General features: G+C 41.6%; 1 protein-coding gene across 1 annotated transcript in view; it reads right to left on the bottom strand.

Annotated features, from left to right (window-relative positions):
• Positions 1-19,254, bottom strand: part of LOC140230553 (probable E3 ubiquitin-protein ligase HERC1) — a 72,075-nt gene that overhangs the window by 26,743 nt on the left and 26,078 nt on the right. The window contains exons 26-45 of the mRNA XM_072310698.1: positions 19,102-19,222; positions 18,125-18,377; positions 17,137-17,336; positions 16,139-16,312; positions 15,155-15,258; positions 13,985-14,201; positions 12,666-12,835; positions 11,913-12,152; positions 11,297-11,380; positions 9,948-10,674; positions 8,998-9,184; positions 8,070-8,404; positions 6,541-6,999; positions 5,904-6,037; positions 4,968-5,358; positions 3,926-4,213; positions 3,111-3,221; positions 2,264-2,525; positions 1,561-1,567; positions 154-274 (exon numbers count right to left, since the gene is read on the bottom strand). Coding sequence (XP_072166799.1) covers positions 154-274; positions 1,561-1,567; positions 2,264-2,525; positions 3,111-3,221; positions 3,926-4,213; positions 4,968-5,358; positions 5,904-6,037; positions 6,541-6,999; positions 8,070-8,404; positions 8,998-9,184; positions 9,948-10,674; positions 11,297-11,380; positions 11,913-12,152; positions 12,666-12,835; positions 13,985-14,201; positions 15,155-15,258; positions 16,139-16,312; positions 17,137-17,336; positions 18,125-18,377; positions 19,102-19,222 — 4,585 coding nt within the window. The remainder of the gene's footprint in view (positions 1-153; positions 275-1,560; positions 1,568-2,263; positions 2,526-3,110; positions 3,222-3,925; positions 4,214-4,967; positions 5,359-5,903; positions 6,038-6,540; positions 7,000-8,069; positions 8,405-8,997; positions 9,185-9,947; positions 10,675-11,296; positions 11,381-11,912; positions 12,153-12,665; positions 12,836-13,984; positions 14,202-15,154; positions 15,259-16,138; positions 16,313-17,136; positions 17,337-18,124; positions 18,378-19,101; positions 19,223-19,254) is intronic.

Below are 19,254 nucleotides of genomic sequence, written 5' to 3'. Positions count from 1 at the left end.
GCTTCTAGTTAAAAGTTAGCACATGGTTGGACATATTTTAAGTGGCAGGTCCATTTCAAAAGAAATTGACACCAGAGTCCAAATATCTTCTTACAGAGCAAAAATGTTAAAGACAATCCTGACACTGTCTACTCTGTTGGATGTGGTTCTTACATGGGACACTCGGTGTGTCCAGACTTCTTGCCATGGCATTGGCCAGAGAGGACAGGTCAGCCACTGCCCGGTACCTCTCCAGACGAGACGGAGGCCGCTCGGTGGACACGCCTGGTGTAATCTCTGTCAAGTTGTTCTCAGTGCTGTCCAAAAAAGAGAAAGAAAGAGTAAGAGGTGGAAAAGAAAGTAGGAGCAGACGACAAACAGCAATGAAAGAAAACAAGACTTCAGTTGCTTTATTCTGCCTAAGAGAAATCAATCAATCAATCAATCAACCAATCATCTGATCAATGAATCAATTAATCAGGTCAGTAGAATTCTTGAGATCCATGGACAAAGATTTTACCATGAAATCAGAAAATTGCGAAATTTCTAGCAAAATCTAACAATGTAGCTTACTTCAAAATTAACAAAGAAAATGTTCTAGGCTTGATGGGCTACTTAGTCAGTGCACTGCCAGAGAATGAACCTACCTGCAAACACAGTTTTGCTGTGCTTTATGTGTAAATTGGAGCAGATTGCTTGATCTGCTAAATGGACAGATAGGAAATCTGAATTTATTATGACATAATTGCTTGCTAAGTAGATGCAGCAGCACCTAGCTAAAATTAATCTTGAAAACACTAAAAATATCCATGAATATCAGCGCTTCTTTACATGGGCCATGCAGCAAAAACCTTGTAGACGACATAATATATCTTTTCCTTGAGAAATTTTTCTTCAAATCTGAATGGTGGCCTCAGAATGAACAGTATTGCACAGGTGAAGTATTCACGGCAGGACTGTCACAAATTAACCACCAAGAGAAGTGAAAATAAGGAGTATTAGCCATAAACACAAACCCTGATTTAGCACAGAAGAAGCACAAGGATAGTAAGTCAATTGGATTCATGCTGCATCTTGTCACAAATGTACACACAAGTAGTTGTGTACATGTATCAAGGCTGTATGCATGGTTGTTTTAATGTGTACATTGTATGTACACAGGGTGACCAGATTAATGGAGAACATTCTATATGATATAGATATAGTACATACAGGCTGACCAGATCAGTGGAGAATTTTCTATGTGGTATACAATGTAGCTACAGTACATGTATGCATGTGACAGGAAATACATTATAGCTCACTCAATCTAGAATGATTTAACCCATTCCAGAAAATTCTAGGAAGTGCTGGCTGAGTGAGGCACTGCCCTTGTAGCCCAATGTGATTGGTAGTTAATTTTGGCAATGATGTTATGCACATAGTTAGGCAGTGAGTCATCCAGGATTCCTGGAATTTGGACTTGCTAGTATGTTCAGGTATGTGGCCCCAGGTTGGAGAAAATTACAGAATGTACTAGAAAGGGGTGAATGGATAGTATATAAGCCGGAGAAATTCTGAGGTAGGCAGAGTACCCAACACCTCTGCTCTGAGAGTTACGTCACTTCTGGCTCTGAAGCGACTTGTTATAGTCAGTCCTGTGTTACCTGCTGACCTGCTATACAAATTGTGTTTGTGGAGATATGGCCTGGAAGACATTTTGCCTGCAGAGAATTAATTTGCCTACGTTGGAGATAGACTCCATATTTTAATGTCAACGGACATTATTATGGCAAAGCTGTGACGGGCTGGATTCCTTGCTGGACATTATAAAGTGAATCATCATTCAACACATCAACTGAACTGGACTTGGTCGTCATAACGTTTGGATTCTACACGTTTCGCTGTGAACATTATACCGTGGACATCTATCGCGGATTTTACCCCGGATTTATACTGTGGATTAATGCAACCTGAGCCTTTGGATTAACGTCGGAGGAATCAGTCATCGGTGCATCAAGGATCATTCATCTGTGCATCGAATATCGTATCTGGTCACTTCAAGGACTATGTGATTGAATTGGCTGTAATGCATGTAAGTGATTCCATTACCGACTTATAATTGTGGTATTGATCATTATTGTACTGATGTGAAAACTGATTACGAGTCTGTACCCACAATATCACTGTTAATAAACCGCCTGAACATTAGTTGATTGTTTCTTTTGTGCGATCATTCTCAGAGTGATTTTGGTCGTAACAATCTACAAAGTTTTCCATCAACCACGCCAGACACAAAACTTACTCTTCCAACATGTAGATGGATTCCTCAATCCCAGCATCCAGTCCGGACTCCCTGTCGCTTGATGCTCCCATCACCTCAGACATCAACGATCCCTCTACTGACAGCGCTGTGGTGTTCACCCCCATGGCTGCCCCTCGGATCTCAACGTCCTCAATGCCTTCTTCATCGTCCTCTTCTGCAGCCGGTTGATTTGATTGAGGGTGCTCCAGCATCCAGGTTGCCACGACGCTGATGCGTTCCGGGTCAAGATCTCCTCTTGTGCCTAGTGGGAATGGGACGTGGATTTGTGGCAAACATACAAACATTATGAGTACAGTAACAACAGCAAACTGTTTATCCGAGAAGTATTAACATAGAGAATATTGCAATGCCACATAAAGTAAATCTTGCAAATTTCAGATTCAACCACAATATGAATACATGGTTTTATTTCCTTCTTTTGTTCCTTTTATTAGTCAGAGTATCACAAATAAAGACCACTGAAATCAACTACCATACTGTAAAATATGTATAACAATTACAAGACTTCAAATTCATGAAATTCTTCCATCTGTACAACAACTTGCCAACTTGTTGCAATAACTATGAGACTTATTGCTCAAAAATACATAATTTCAGAAACATGATTTCTACGAGTAATCAGAACAAAGTGAGAAGGTTGAAAGTAAATCTTTTCACAGATTATAGAGGCACAACAATTTTCTTGCAATTCCAGGGGAACTACCAACTTAGTTTTAGTGTGCACTATGCTCAAATTCACATGCAGCATAATATGGGATCTGCTCTGATATCTAATCGAAGGCATTTGGACCCTGGAGTTGGTGAATTGATAGTTGAGGTATATTACCCGTGGCTTCAAGAGCTTCCTGAATGTGTGGCATACGGAATCCCATCTCCAGAAGGGGGGCAGCAATGGGCGGGGGAGGGGGTGAGGCTGCTCGCCTTCCTGCTAATCTTGCTGCTGAAGGGAAAATTTGAGGTAATCAGAAGGTAAAGATGTGATAAGGTGAGATGGTACAAGGTTGTTACATATACAAGCATCAATAAATTACAATCATTTTTCGTACATTTCAAACACAGTGCCATTCTTCTTCTTCTTCTTCTTCATAAGGCACAATGCACCTGGTCGATACTGTTTGCTGACTATTGCTAGCCACATGGAGTGAAACACAAGGGGTTGGCATCATTCGCCCATTGTCTTCTGTGGGGTTCTTACTAATATGTCACACTCTACTATGAAATATCTCAGTAGTAACATCTTCTAATATAAAGTCAACAAACAGCTTAGTTTGTACTGTCTATGAGATATAAAAAATCTATTTCAATCTTGGAGCAAACATGAATGCATAAATAAAAGTACAAAACACGATACAAGTGAATCATTTAATGTTGACACAACTGACTCATATTATTGAAGTCTGCACTTGCACTGGGTTAAATGAGAAATTGTAGATATGTGTATATTGGCTTAGTTCTGAAAAGGAATACTGATGTACTATCAGAACTGTATCAATTATCTTATCACTGATATACAAATTTGGTGAGCTGAAGTCTATGCTGTGATCTTTTTCCATGGTATACCAGCATTATAAACAAACGAGACCCTGAAACATAACAGTGCAGCTAATATACTGGAATAAAATTCTTGTCTTTAATCCTTACATGCTGCAGCTTCTCGGCTGATCTCACAGGGATCAGGCGAGGGTGGTGGAGTGTCTGCTGGTACCCTCGGTGGTCTGGTTGGCTTCCGGCGTGCTATGACAGGGGTGTTGGTGATGCGCCTTGGACGGCGGTAGGCTGGTGGGAGGGTTGAAGATGGAGTGGGTGGAGCTGAAACAGGTGCAAGGGACAGCCCCTCATCTTGGGATTGGTCCAGGGATTCCCCTCCCTGGGAGGTGCCGGAATCTAGGGGCGGAGACTGGGAGGGCTTTGATGGAGCAGCGAGAGGATCTATGATAAAAAAAAAAAAGACCAAGATTTGAGATGCCTTCCCTCTGATGTAAAACCTCCAAATCTTCTGAGATCACTATTGCTTGATGAGGAATGGAAAGTGAGAATGTTGACTGAATACTGTACATGCCATATATTTCGCGACTCTAAATTTTTACAAATCAGAACTTCCCGACGATTTCGCGAGTGTTTAAATTTGTGATTGTGGAGTCTTGTACAAAATGGAGAAATGTATGTACAGTGTATACGCATACATCACACTCATAGCCTGATCGGAGTCAATATTTTCATGTGTCTTTAATTTCGTGAATAGCCCCTGACTCGAGAAATTTGCAAAAAAAAAAAAACCTCGCAAAATATTTGGCGTATACAGTAGATTGACTAAATGTTAACTCTTTTCACCCTTTCAGTGCCAATAGATGTAAATGTACATTGCCAAATTTTTATTTGCATTTGGTTAATCAAGTCATTTGTAGCAAGTGGGTTCGTATAATTTAGAGGTACTGCGAGCATGCAATGCCTAAAAATCTGTGAAAAAAGAAACCACGAGTCATCTGTTTTATAAAATAGGTCAAAAAGTCCCCAAAATATGACTAAATGTGCACTGACCGTACTCTTCCAGATGCATGGAAAATCAAGCTTTCTGTTAATATCAAAACGCAGTCAGTGAGAAATAATTATATGGCAATTGCCCAATAAGATTGCAAGAATTCCCTAATCCATTTATAAAGTGCTTTGATAACGTTGAACATACCATCCCTGCCCGCTGCCTCCCCTTCTTCCAGTGCGAATGGCGCCCCTGCTGTGACCTTGAGTAGCATGGCCTGGGCCCTTTCCAGCTCAGCGACAGTGACGACCCGTTTGATGGGCGAGGGCAGCACAGCCTGCTTGACGAGGCGTCGCATGATGGAGCGCAGCGTGGTACGCAGCTCCTCCGTGCTCTCCCGTGGCGAGTCGGAAAACTCGCCGGGCGACTTGGTCCTCGTGGTCGACGATGACGGGGTGGATGAGGATGATGGTGAGGACTTGTCTCTGCTGGTCTGACGCTTTGCTGACTTACTGGAGGTTTCAGTCTTTGGTACAAGGAGCATCTCGGCATACTTACTGCATCCCATAATGGTGCTCAGGGATTTCATGGCCCCAACCTGAAGAGGGTGGGAGAATTTGCAATAAACACCACTAATGACAGAATAACATACTGAACATCCTTGCAGCTACATGTTACCCTGAACTTTGACACATCAAACTTAAGCTAGAAAAATGTTATCATCCACGACCAAAGATAAAACTCTTGTTAAGTCTAAACACAAGCATACCACTCCAATCATACTTACAGACACAAGCTCCTAAAATTGTATAAGTTAATATAGTGATGAAGATTCACATACTGGCAATTCTATTCCTTGTGCAGCCATAATGTGCTACTTCAGTGCACTTGGTGTAATATGAAAAATATCGGGGGAAAACAGGGGAAATTAAAAACAAACAAACAAACAAAAGGCTTGCAGACAATTCAATGCACACATCAAATATTACTCCTTCAAATATGATGTCTCTACATATCAAATTTCAGAGATAAACAGTAAGCAATCTGTTCAGTGGTAATGGTCACTAACTGTCCCTATTCATATTGCTTGAAGTGACCACAACATTCTTTAGTGTCCAGTCAGAGTGGACGGTCAGATCTCACCCTGATATATGCAAGCATGACTTGTTTAATTTCCAGCTTGGCCTGTTCAATGGGATCAGCAGACTTGGTCTTGACACTGCCCCTGGTCTCTGGGGCAGGATTTGGCTCTTCTCTGCTGCTAACAGTACTCTTTGCTGCAATGAGACAAAATGAACATTTTAAAGATATTTGAGCTTCTTGTAAACATGGAAATGCAAGAACAGTTTGGTATTTGGTCTGGAGATACTACAGTCTTTCCAAGTTTTAAGAATTTGAAAATGAACTGTTTACAAGTATAAACTATGAAAGGGGAGGGATACAGACTTCATATCTGACATTTTGCATAGATTCCATCTGGAGTCTGTTCACAATGAATGGGAATGCATAAATAATCCTCACTGTACTTTCAGACAGCTTCGCTTCTTTTGAACATAAACTTCATTTGGCTTTTCAGTAAATGTGAAAGCAACACAAGTAACAAATGAACTTATTCTCCACACTGAAAGATATTCAGGCAATAATGATCACTGCTTTGATATTTTTTATATGCAGCAGTGAGGGTGAGTAACTGAAACATGAATATATCTGACTGCCTATAAGTTTAAGTCCTGGTGTGAGCCTAGATATACAAGTCAAACTTGCAGCCAATGAGTCTCACCTTCTGAACTGACTGCTGTGTCACTAGAGTTTGTGGTTCCTTCTGTTGTAGCTCCATCAGGCAAGGCAGAGTCGCATGCCTTGTTTGCAGGGATGGTTAGGTGAATGGTGGCAGTGCTGATGGACATTGTGACTGACGTGGCAGGGCGAGTATTGGTATCGTCAAACATGCTGATCGTCGGAGCGGTGGAGACCGTCTTGATGTCCGTGGCCGGTGGGGTGGTTTCGCTGGAGCTCATGGCGTGGATGTCTTGCGTGATGCTCTGGAGGACTTCTTCCACCATGTCTGTCGTCACGGAAACGGCAGATGATGCAGGTTTCTCCTCCTCGTCAGCGACTTCAGAACCTGTGCCCGAGGTCTCAGGGGACTGAGCTGGTTGCGTGTCTTCATTTGACGGAGCATCAGAGATGGCCTCCAGGGCTAGCTTGAGCTGGACAGAACTCACCTGCTGTGAAGAGTCTACAATACGACAGCATTGCAAAGACAAAACAGACACTGACAAACAGTTATGGCCATGTCTAAAGGTTACATTCACAATGACATACAAAGAAAACATAAGATGGATACACATTTTTATTTGCTGTGTTACAATTGTTTACACAACATGCCCACATTAACAGTCTTTGGAAGATGCATGAAGACGTTATTGCTTATTGCAATTGATTGACAAATTGCTCTACATTGACGTAAATAAGTACCCGCTGCATGCTTTAAGTATTAGAATCAACATTTGCCGTCGGGCAGAAGCTCGGTGGTCTAGTGGTGATGATGCCTGTCCGGAAATCAGGAGGCCATAGGTTCAAATCCTGCTTGAGTATGTACGCCCATGATTTTTTATCATGGCTACTACTCAACCACTGATCAATTCAGTGCTTATTTACGTCAATGTAGGGCAATTTGTCACTCAGTTGCAATAAAACACCTTGACGGAAGAATTTCAAGAGCTTATTGCTCATCTACATTTGTTGAAATGAGGGTCTTGACTCCCACCCCTCCCCCTCCCCCCCCCCCCCCCCCCGAAAAAAAAAATAATGTTAGGACATTAACAGGTGTCAAATGATGCTGAGGAAATATGCTTTAGTCCATTCAAACATCATTAAGTGCTCAATGCCACAAACATGTGGCATTACTTGTCAAAACTCTACCACTTTTGCAACTCCTCGATGAAGTGGTACTTCAGTCTCCTTGGTTCATTTCATTCAGTCATATACCCAATCTTCCTTACTTGTCTAATTTTTCTTGTACAGATTGCAATCCCTAACAGATTAGCAAGCATATTGCTGATAAGCACAAACACCGAAATAAAAGAAAATAACAATTTAATATGAAATGTTTTTGATCACTCTTAGTTTTGGAGATATATAAGAGAGTTTTGGAGGCACTAGTATATGAAAGACTCATGCCAAAATGTCTCTAATACACCAATGCTAACCCTTTCTATGCCAGTGAGTTTGGACAGTGTCTAGAATGCTATGGGGTTTTCTGTGCCAATTTGCACTCAAAATACACAAGGGATTAAGCCAACTAACCTGCTGAATGCTGTTCTTCATCCATGGCTTTTGCTATATCATCATCCAGAGAGCGTTCCAACATCTCCTCCTTCTCCTGCTCATCCTCCCTACTCCTTCGTTCCCTAGACTCTCTCTCCACCAGGGAACCGGTCCCTTCCTTGGTCCCCACCTCTTCCCTGGACCCCATCCCTTCTCTCGACCCCAGCCCTTCCCTGGGGGATGTCTTGGGGGACTCTTCAGCCAAGCCGGACAGGAGGGCTAGGTCTGAAAGGAGGGCTGGAGTCAGGCCATGCAGCCGGCTGGTGTCAAAGATCATTGGCATCACTGCCTCAAGGTTTGCTATTGCACTATCACTGAAAGGAGACAGTGAGAGAGATGATTGAGTGAAAGGGAGGAGTGGACAGTTAACACTACATTAGACAATACCATGAATGTGAGTGAGAATTCTTACACCTTGGCTACTTTCAATCTTACTACATATCAAAAAATGAACTACCCACTGTAACAATACTCTGATCTACATCATTACAACTGCCACTCTATCAATCATGGAATTATACACACATACGTTTCCACTGTACAGGAACAGCCATATTTCATATCATCCCTGGGTTGACAAGACCTCGTATCTCAAAAAGCATTTATTTTCAGGAGAGCAATGTTGTTTTTTTTTTTCATTTTCACTTTTTTTCCTTTTTTTTTTGTTGGAAAAATAATATTAATGTTGACATCAAATAACGTAGAAACTTTGGGTTTTTTTTTTAGATTACATTGATAATTATTCTGTTATAAAAATCAATTAGTATTACTGACATCTAAAGTTGAGTTACGAGGTTTTTTAATATATGCCAAGTGAGATACAAAGTCTTGGCACTCAAGAGACAACATGCATACAGTATCTCTACACTGGGAGTATGACTGGAAAGTAGTGATGTGACTCTCATACCTGATGCTGGCATCTCCTTCATCCCACTGGACCTTGGCCGATGCGTTTCCAACCTTGGCAACGCCCAGGAGGACCGCCTCCCTGGAGCTCTGCCGGTGGATACAGCGCCCTCCCATCCTTAGCCCCCTATCGATGCCTCCAATGACAGCTAGCGCTGGCCACACCCTTCGGCAGCTGGCTTCCACAGCTTGGTTCAGATGGTGAGAAACATTGTGTCATGTCTATTCCTATCCACATATCAATCACTCCTTTACTTCACTCAGGCAGTCATGAAGTTAGAGAGTAGTATGAATGCCCTGTATCATTAAAGTCACTATCTACCATTTGCAGATGAGAAAAATAACAGCTTTATTGTTTTGAAATAGTTCTAAAATGTGAATTAAGGATAAAAACAATGTCAAAGTGTTACTCAGTATAATCAATGTTAAGTATTGTTAAACATTACAAAATTTCTATAAGGTAAGATGTTTTGTGATACAACTGAACTATACATATGCATCAAATGTTATAACTCAAACATCTTTTTTTTTAATCACTGCCCCCAATGGTAAACAGTGGCTTTAATAAAAGCATGTAATTTTTGATATAATTTTTTTGCTCTTATTTTTCTCACTACTGATGATATAATGACACCCTGAAATCTTCTTTAATGAAAAAAAAAATGATTACCATAACAATAGATACATGAAAACATTTCATTTCATTGTAGCACTGTTCCATATTTCATACTGCTTTACAATAATCAGATATTAGTACTATGTAAATGTAAATGACAAACTTGGACATGCATGAGTAATGATCATACGCAAATGCTCCTTACCTGACAAATGAACAGTGTCATGTCCTTAGTTTAGGTCATCACAACTACATGTACAATAAAAATGACCTTAAGCCAACATTTGCAAGTTTTCTAAGGAAACGTATGCACAAACACATCTTTACACACTCACTTCTTATTTCAGGTGATTCAGTTTCCTTCTTGTCTTCCTCTTTCTTCTCTTCTGTCTCATCCTTTGTTCCATCTGTCTTTCCATCCTCCTTTGCTTCATCCTCCTCGTTATCCTTCCTTGGGGAGTCTTTTGTTTCTTCTATCTTATCTGGTCCATGGTCATCAGTTGAAAGGTCAGCAAGAGACACACTAGGTGTTCTGTTTGTTGTGTCTGTCTCATCAACCTTGTCCACTCCCTCCATCCCGTCACTGTCCACTGTCACATCAGCATCACTCCTTTCTATGGGTACAGTGGGCGTGTCCATGTCACCTTTGACCTCAGGCTCACCTTTGACCTCAGGTTCACTTTTGACCTCAGGTACATCTTCTGGCCTTCCATCATCAACTTTGACATCGTTGAGATTCTGACTCGACGTCTTTTCACTCACTGAGTCCTTCTCTTCCTCTCCGCTAGTTCCTCTTCTCAGGCCAGCATTCCTGGCCCCGCCCCTTCCTGGACCACACCCGGCAACGAGCTCACTCTGCAGGTGACCCAGCATGGGGCGGATGCTCTCCAGGCACCCTAGGAGGCAGTCATTTACCGCGCCCCTCCAGCACTCATTGCGATGGAGCCAGTTAACAAGGGAGATGTGGGCCTCTGTCATTATTGAGGTCATCGGGGCACAGAGGGGATCACCGGGGTAAAGGTCGCGTGGAGCTCCCCTGACCTGCATGTCGCAAATTTTAACCTGTAAGGAACAAGAAAGTATAATTTCATTTCAAAACACATTTATGATATGTCACAAGCAAGGAACACCCTGCATGTTTTCAGCCATTTTGGACAGTGAACTATGCTACGACTGTACCACATAATGAAAGACAAAAAATATCAGACTTAAATGTAAACCAACGGACAACATTTTATGCATTTACACACACAGTTTACTGTAAAAATGTTATACCAAGAAAAGGCAATCATGTACACCCATGTTACACAAGGGATGTATCCCTCATTTGCATAACATCGTTACTGTCGCAAAAGAGAAGCAGGCTAACAGTAGTTTGGAGTTGTCATACCTGAATCCAATCCATTCATATATCAAATTGATGGTTATGATGTTATATCTACACATGAGAGTAAAATAAAATATTTCAGAATTTTATTCACTCTTTGCTGCTGCACCTTTTCAACTGGGATAATGTTTGACTAACATGTCTCTGGTAATGAGTAACATTTTGAGTGACTTTGGTGGATACTGGGAAAACTTACAAAAGAAGACCAACATCTGAATAAACACTGCCAATCTATGTCTCACGAGGGATATTGAAGCCTTTCATACACGTCATCAACAGTATTGTTTAACGAAATACCTTTTCACCAGGATTGCTGCTGTAGAACATGACTACAGGGAAGAGTTCGGTGGCTTCTATGTCTTCAAATGCCAGACGAGGCTCCTAACATAGTAATGAAAAAAAAAAGGGAAATATTTATAAAGAAGGAAAGAAAAAAAAAATATGTTCTAGATACTCTACTCCAGTGAGTCATCTCTGATTTTCTTTTAACAAATAAACAAAGTGAAATTCAATTTTATTTGAAATACTTTCTCAACTAAAACCGAGAGAAAAATAACAACTTACAACTATGCACCTCTTGTACAGTACATCACTCTCAACCAATCACCATTCTAAAAGATTCCTATATGAACCTATTTACATTCCTGCCCATTGCCCTATAGTTAACCAACTGATCATCACTCTGAAGGTTTGAAAATGCATGTGCCATAGTTAACTAACTAATAACCACTTTGAAGGCTTGAACATACATGCATCATGAGACCTGTGTTACCCTAGATTGCTCAGACTGAACCTATCCAGATTTGGCCAGCACTGGCGAGTTACCCAATGATTAATTTGCCCAAGATTCTTGTGTAATATATCTGTACTGATTCGACAAGCGAGGGCCTCCTGCAAAATGAAAATATCTCACCTCTCCATTCTTGCCGAAGGACACAGTGCGGGCCTCCATGTCCAGCACACAGGTGACAGAGTCCCCCTGGGTGAAGCCGGGTAGTGTGAGGGTGTGCTCACCGTTGTGGTAGAGGTTACCGCTGTAGGCCCGGTAGAGCCACATGTCTGCCGTAGTACGGTGGCTGAAGTCTCTCACGGGATAGCGAGAGACTCCAACACAAGTCCCTTCATTCCCCTTGTTCTCTTTCACCACATGAAACTATGACACGAACAAAACATAAAATGAATTGAAGGGAAATTCTGAACCATCTGAACCATTAAAGGTAGTCTGGAAGGAAAGAGTAAAGTCTTCAAAGAACAACTGCAAAAATCTGATCATAATAGGATAAAAATTAGGGAAATTATGAATGTGTGAACTTTCACAAAGCAGTTAATTAAGAGTCAACATAAACATTATGCAAATAGTGAGTTCATGATGTCATCGCTTCACAACTTGTCATATCATTTGTAAATAAAATCTTGAAATTGCCTGTCTGTTTGTTTTTTCAATTTAAATGCAATACTGGAATACCTATGGTAAATTATGTAATTCAATAAACTGAGAAAATTTCATATCCTTAAATATAAAGTATAAATGTAAAATGTACTGATATCACAGAAAATGCACTGCATTTATAATCAGTTAATCAGGAAACAGACAGAGAAAAATGAGAGACTGACACAGAGGAGAGAAAGAGAGATAATATGGAAGGGAGGGGTGGGGCCTGCTCACCTTCCACTGGTAGCAACCTGCTGTGATTCCTGTCGCCCCCAAGCCATAGCCACGCCCTCCCGATCCATGGACCAGGGTGTGGCTGTTTTCCACACTGCAGCACACAGTCTTGTCTGGGTCAAAGACTGCATCCTGAAGGATGAGACCATCATCCTCCTCATCCTCATCCCCTACAAGATGCAGATCAGAAAAAGATTATCATCACTTCTGTCCTTCAAAGCATTGTATGCCATAGCTACAAAGAAAAACATTCACTTTAGGGTGGTCCACAACTTGAAATTTGAGCACGTTGCAAGCTCAGAATCTGAGAATATTGAAGAAATTGTATGTCCACAGAGTGCACATAATGAACACGTAGTACGCAATATTTCGCAGCTTAACTCTCTTTGTGCGGCTTACATTCAACGTTCTCTCTCAACTTTTGCACACAAATATCTTAAGTACCAGGTAGTTTGATTTTCTTATGTTTTGCACATGTTTTGCACATATGTTTGTATACATTTTATTTTGAGCTTGTTGCAAATTCCTGAGGATGTTGCGCAACATGTTGCTAGCTTTTGAGGATGTCGCACAAGAATTTGAGCATGTTGCAGTGACATGCTAAAACCCCTCGTGGACCACCCTGCACTTGGTAAGGCACAAAGAAACACTCAGACAGCCATGGATGTTTGAAATACTATCACAGCATGTCTTCCATGACAAGCCATTTATCAGCTGTAACAGATATCACATTAAAAAAGGAACAGATATCAAAATATCAGGCATAGTGGTGAAGGCGATGTAAAGATATAACTAAATGGGTTGAGAGTAATTTTTGTTGAGGAACGGTAAACACAAGAAATGCTTAATCCAAACAATACCAAATGTGATCACATGGAAGATATACCATTGAGACGCTACAGGACTCCCATAACATTGACACATAATGTGTACATGAATTCGGCTATAACTTGTCATGGTAGTAACATTAGAATATGGTTGATTCCCTCCTGACACTTATCCACAAACAAAAGGAATCAGCTGCTGCAATGCAACATACTCACGCAATAGTCACTCTCATTAATGGGGAAAGAGCAGAATCTAATTCATACGCTGTAAATACAGGTTTCGGGAATTCTTCATGTTTCATTTATATCTCTGCTGGTTTGTATGATAATGAATGAGTAAAAATATGCAAAATCAACTAGTTTCTATTAGAATGCACATTTGCCACTAAATAGATTATCTATACTGTGTATGTCTAAACAGATACGCTTTACGTTACTTAATACTGATCAGTTGTGCTTCGTGTAAAGCTACACGACTAAATCAGAATTTACCACTGTTGATGCTGCTCCCCATGGGGTCTGTGTCACTGGTCTGAGTGGACAGAGACTGACCTCCCTGGCCTGGCACTGAATGCTGTGAGTCCAGTCCAGTGCTGGTCAAGCCACTGTGGTCAGTGGAGGCTGGCAGCTGGCTGGCTTTGTGCTGGGCAGTGGCCAATGGGGCGCGCCACATGCTGTCCGATATGTTGGTCAGAAGCTGCTGAATGACCTGGAGTTTTGAAAAGGTCAAAGGTGAGGGGTCATGATTGATGTGGAACGGAAGCTAAAAGACATTCAGAGTAACTGATTACTGTAAAACACAATAATTTAGCGGCATGAAATTTTCACAAATTGGAGCCGACGGCCTTTTTCGCGGCATGAAATTTTCTTGAGTTGCCTCTATAAACATTCAATGCATAGAGGGTAGACAAGAATTTTCACGTGCATTTTAATTTCGCGAATCTTGGCTCTTGCAAAATTTGCAAAATTAAAATGTATGTGAACATTCCTCATTTTACAGTATGTTTGATCAATGTGTTGGATATCATAACATGGTGAGGCATAATGCTGTGTGGTTCATTATCTATATTCTGACAATCAGGGTTATGGTTTCATGAAACTTTAGTTTACCCTACTCTCCCTTTCTCTCTCCAATCATCAGACACGACACCGTATCAAAATTAGCTCTTGTCACTAGACCACTGAATGAAAATAAGTCTATTCTTATTTCCCTGCCCATCAAAAACAGTGGTTTCACACGAAATACCAACAAACATTTTCAACAAATCAAAGCATTTGATGGTGTCTCAAAGATTTTAATCTCAAATCAAAACTAAGAAGAGATGAGAGAAAGGAATTTGGGAGCATAGCAGAAGGGGGCAGGGCTGGGGCGTGGTTGGGGCGGGGTTTGGGAGGGGCTGGGGCGGGGCTGGGGCGGGGCTGGGGCGGGGCTGGGGCGGGGCTGGGGCGGGGCTGGGGCGGGGCTGGGGCGGGGCTGGGGCGGGGCTGGGGAGGGGCTGGGGCGGGGCTGGGGCGGGGCTGGGGAGGGGCTGGGGAGGAGCTGGGGCGGGGCTGAGGGGCTGGGGAGGGGCTGGGGAGGGGCTGAAGAGGATGGCAAAGAGAACAGCACATGGAGGAGGATGAGGAAAGGAAATTAAGGGAAAGAAAGAGAGCATGGCTTGCCTGAGTCTGCTGGGATGTGTTCAGAGTCTTTAGGGAAGGTAGAACTGTCTCAAGTAGATGTAGAGCAAGGAGGCGCGTTCTGAGGTTGTTGATGCGAGGCAGTCCTGTCGGGTGGAAGAAAGTCAATGTTATCATCCACACACAAAATGGTGCCTTTGAGACCCAAAGTTTTAGCAGCCATTACAAGCCAACAAGCAACATTCCCGAATGTGACCCTGCATCACAAAACCCCCAAAAGATTGCCAGACATGGATTTCAGGTTAAGGACAGATTCTGAAAGACCAGACTCTAAGCTTTAGAATGATGTATAATTCAATATAAATGGACTTCCCAACTTATCTTAATAATAGAAAGAAAGTACACACTCTGGAAAAGTGTGTACTGAGAAAAGAGACCTTGAAGTCTGGGGTCAATTCAAGGGCTTAATCTCACAAAGCTGTGCCCTAGTGTAAATAATGGGATAAAAATCAGGATGTAAAACTCATGTAACCACAGTAATACGGAATACAATTGTACCAGATAAAGCTGAAATTTTGCAAACTCTATCGACTCATTCTACAAGTAATAGTGTATTCATGACTAAAACTAACTTTCAGAGCAGTAGCATCATCCTTTCAAAAGCTATCAGAGTTGAAAGTGAAGAATGTGTAAAGGTTTCTTGAGAAATTAAAGGTTGCCACTATGACAAAACCTAATCACACTTATTCCACACACAAAAAAAGTGTTCTGGAAAAACTGCAAAAACACAATCTGCCACTGGTTCTCTGATCTCAAACTTTAGAATTATGTAGAAGAATTGCTCCTTCAGAAAATATGAAAAAAAAAACACCCAACAGACTGACTAGGCTGACCCATTCTACTTATTTCAATTTTGCACACGAAATCGGAACATGCAAATTTTGGTGATTTTGTGATGAAAGGTCACAAATACAATACACTTTTGGGTTACAATTAATTTTCCTCACCACTTCTTCTCTATCTCACCTGACTGAGAATGATAGCCGATGACCGCTAGTAGGATGTCTGTCCAGTGACTCTCAGCCATCTTGGACTGGACGACTTCACAGCTGGACACCCGGCGGAGAAACACCAAGAAGTCACCAAGTGCGTTTTGGGCTGCCTGCCGTGTGCGCTTGCCTACAGGTTTGTGGCCCCTGTCTGAGAGATAAAGAGGAAGGACCAAAAGAATCTGTGAGTACTGAGAAATACAATCAAACCTGCCTCAGCGGCCATCCATCTATAGCACCCACCTGCCGTATGGCGGCCACTTATAAATCCCCCCCCCCCCCAGAGAAAAACCATGTTGCAGACCCTGTGCAAAATGGACACCTGTCTAAAGTGGCCAGCGGCCAACAATTTTGTATCCTCAGTAGACTGTATCCCACAGCCAATAGTTCAGCATGTTTTTCTGCTTTGCAGGTATGCTGGTCATGCATGGCAAACAGTTCGATGATTGGCACTGCTGCGATCAGCTACCATTCAGGCATAATAACGCGTCTGCAACAATAATACATCGTCGCTGGGGTGACAAGACCTCGTATCTCAAAAATGTCAAAATTTGTTTCTTTTAGCTTAATGGTCAAATAATGGGTCAAGTGATGTCTTGGCCAAATCCTAACTGTCTTACTCCAAAAATGAAGCCACCATGACATGTCAAAGAGAAGGCTTTCCCATTCACTATAGTGCTTTGGCCGCCATGTTTTTTCGCTCTCCTGAACATTTGACAATTTTGAGATACGAGGTTTTGTCACCCCAGCGACGACATGTAAATGTACATGTATGTGACACACTCAAAATGTCAGAACCCGTCTATTGTGACCACATGTCTGTAAAGGCCATTCTTTTCTTTCTCTCTCAGATGACTGCTATAGACAGGTTTGACTGCATATACATTGTTTGCAAGAAAGTGACATGTAATTCATCAACTGCACAAGAACATGCTCTATCCCATGATGTTAAATGTAAATCCAGGATGCTGTTACCTTTTGGGGCAAACTTGGAAGTCTTGAAGTCAGTCTTAGACTGCTCGCTGTCCATTTCAGACATGGAACCAGTCTTGGTCTTCAGACTGTGGGTCATCTTGGGGTCAGTGATAGCCATGGACATTAGACTGTCCAGTTGGTCCCAGAGGAGGTCTACCACAGACTGGACAATCCTGTCGTCCAGCTGGTGAGCATATGTCCTGCACAGATGTAATACACATTGTGCCATGTCAGTCATTTTTATGGTGTTTTTAATATACTACATTGTAAAATATGATGATGGTTGTCAACAAGGTGATAACGACACAGATTAGAGATATTTCTATTAATAATGAGCTTAGTCTTAAAGATTACTGACTACAAACCTACACTGGGAAACTGGGTTGCGGTTACAGATCGAATGCTTTCCACTACAGACTTCAACAATAGCAACTCTCAGTCAGTATGACACATTCACTGTGTCATTTATCCACACCATCAGAATACCTACTACAAGAGCTGATGTTTCCTGGAATAACAAACATGGCACACATGCAGCTGCATTGAGAAACAGAGACATTCACTTGATTAGTATACAAGAACAGCTTGAATTTCTAGCAATAATACAGTGCAGATATCAACAATAATCTATCAAGAGGAGTACTGTACAACGCATACAATATTGTACATTTCGTGAATCTAATTTTTTTGAGACTGTTTCGAGAGTGGTTAAATTCCTGACCTGGAATACTTCAATGGACAGAGAAATATACATAAGCATGTCAAATTCATGTCAGGATCAGAGTTAACAATATTTTTGCAAGTTGTTAAATTTGCGAATTGCACCTGACTCAGAAAATTCGCAAACAAATAAAAGACTCTGCAAAATATGTGGCCTATACAGTAAAGTGCATAAAAATAAAATCTGTCAAGCTGTGTCATTGCTCCTGTCTTCAGGCTGTGAAGAGAAAGCAAAAATGATTCAAGCATTACAATGTGACATACTAACCCTGTTGTAATGGCTAGCACCTGCAGAAGACGCATGCTGGCTACCTGCAGTACCCTCAGTGTGGGCGGGGCACCCCCAGGCACCTGTAGAGCCAGTAGGGAGGGGTGCAGGGGGCGGGTCAGGGCAGTGTGCCCCCCACACAGCTCAGCAAGGAGGGGTAAGATACCACTGGAGATGGCCAGGTCAAGGTCAGCTGGCTGGTACTTGACACTCAGGGCGAAGACAGTAGCAAGGGTCAGCCTATGCTTAGCACCTACACGTAGAAGGGGGGTGGACATAACAATCACTTACTGACCTTTGGGATGACCTTAGGCATCTAACTCACAACGGAAGTGGTAACAAGATGATTTCATGATATTTAACAACAGAAATTCAACTTAGTTAAACATTAAATACCATAGTGTTACTACAGTTTTTCAATAAGTACAGAAATTCCAACAATGTAACTCTATTGTCCATTTCATTGTAAACTGCAAAATGAAAGAGGGGCTTTATTATCATACAGCATAGTAAAATATTCCATACTATTATACTGAATTAATGGATTCCATTGTTCAAGAATGACTAAGGGTAGTATCTTAGTTGCTGTCAGCTTGGCTGGAACAGCATACTACACTATACTACACACCACTGAACTATACAATGCTGAATCACCTCCCGATGATGGGTCGAACGGTCTGTTTTCTCTACATTTTACCTTTCAATGCATCACATGTATTTATTGCATTATCGAAGGATCATGGTAATCCAATACTATTTGTATATTGAAGAGAGTGGAGGAAGAAAAACATAAGGAAAGACAGACAGACAGACAGAAAGAAGGAAAGAAAAAATGCAGACATACAAATATGCAGAAAGACAGACAGATAACATAAAAAAATGAAAGAAGGGAAAGAAAGAAAGAAAGAAAGAATGACTGACTGAATGAATGAATGAATGAAAGAATGAATGAATGAATGAATGAAAGAAAGACTCACTCTTCTTGACAGACATTTCTGATGCTCTCTCAGCCAGTACAGTCACCAGGTGGTTACATATATTATGGGCTACGGTCTTGATCTGTTCCTGTGTTTGTCTCACGGCTGATCGGATCCCATCCTGTGGGCGAAGAAAAGAGTCTATTTCTTCAC

This window comes from Diadema setosum, chromosome 7 (genome assembly GCF_964275005.1).
Source record: "Diadema setosum chromosome 7, eeDiaSeto1, whole genome shotgun sequence".
Classification (NCBI taxonomy): domain Eukaryota; kingdom Metazoa; phylum Echinodermata; class Echinoidea; order Diadematoida; family Diadematidae; genus Diadema; species Diadema setosum.
The sequence above is the reverse complement of the archived record's forward strand: the minus strand, read 5'-3'. Positions and strand labels throughout refer to the sequence as shown.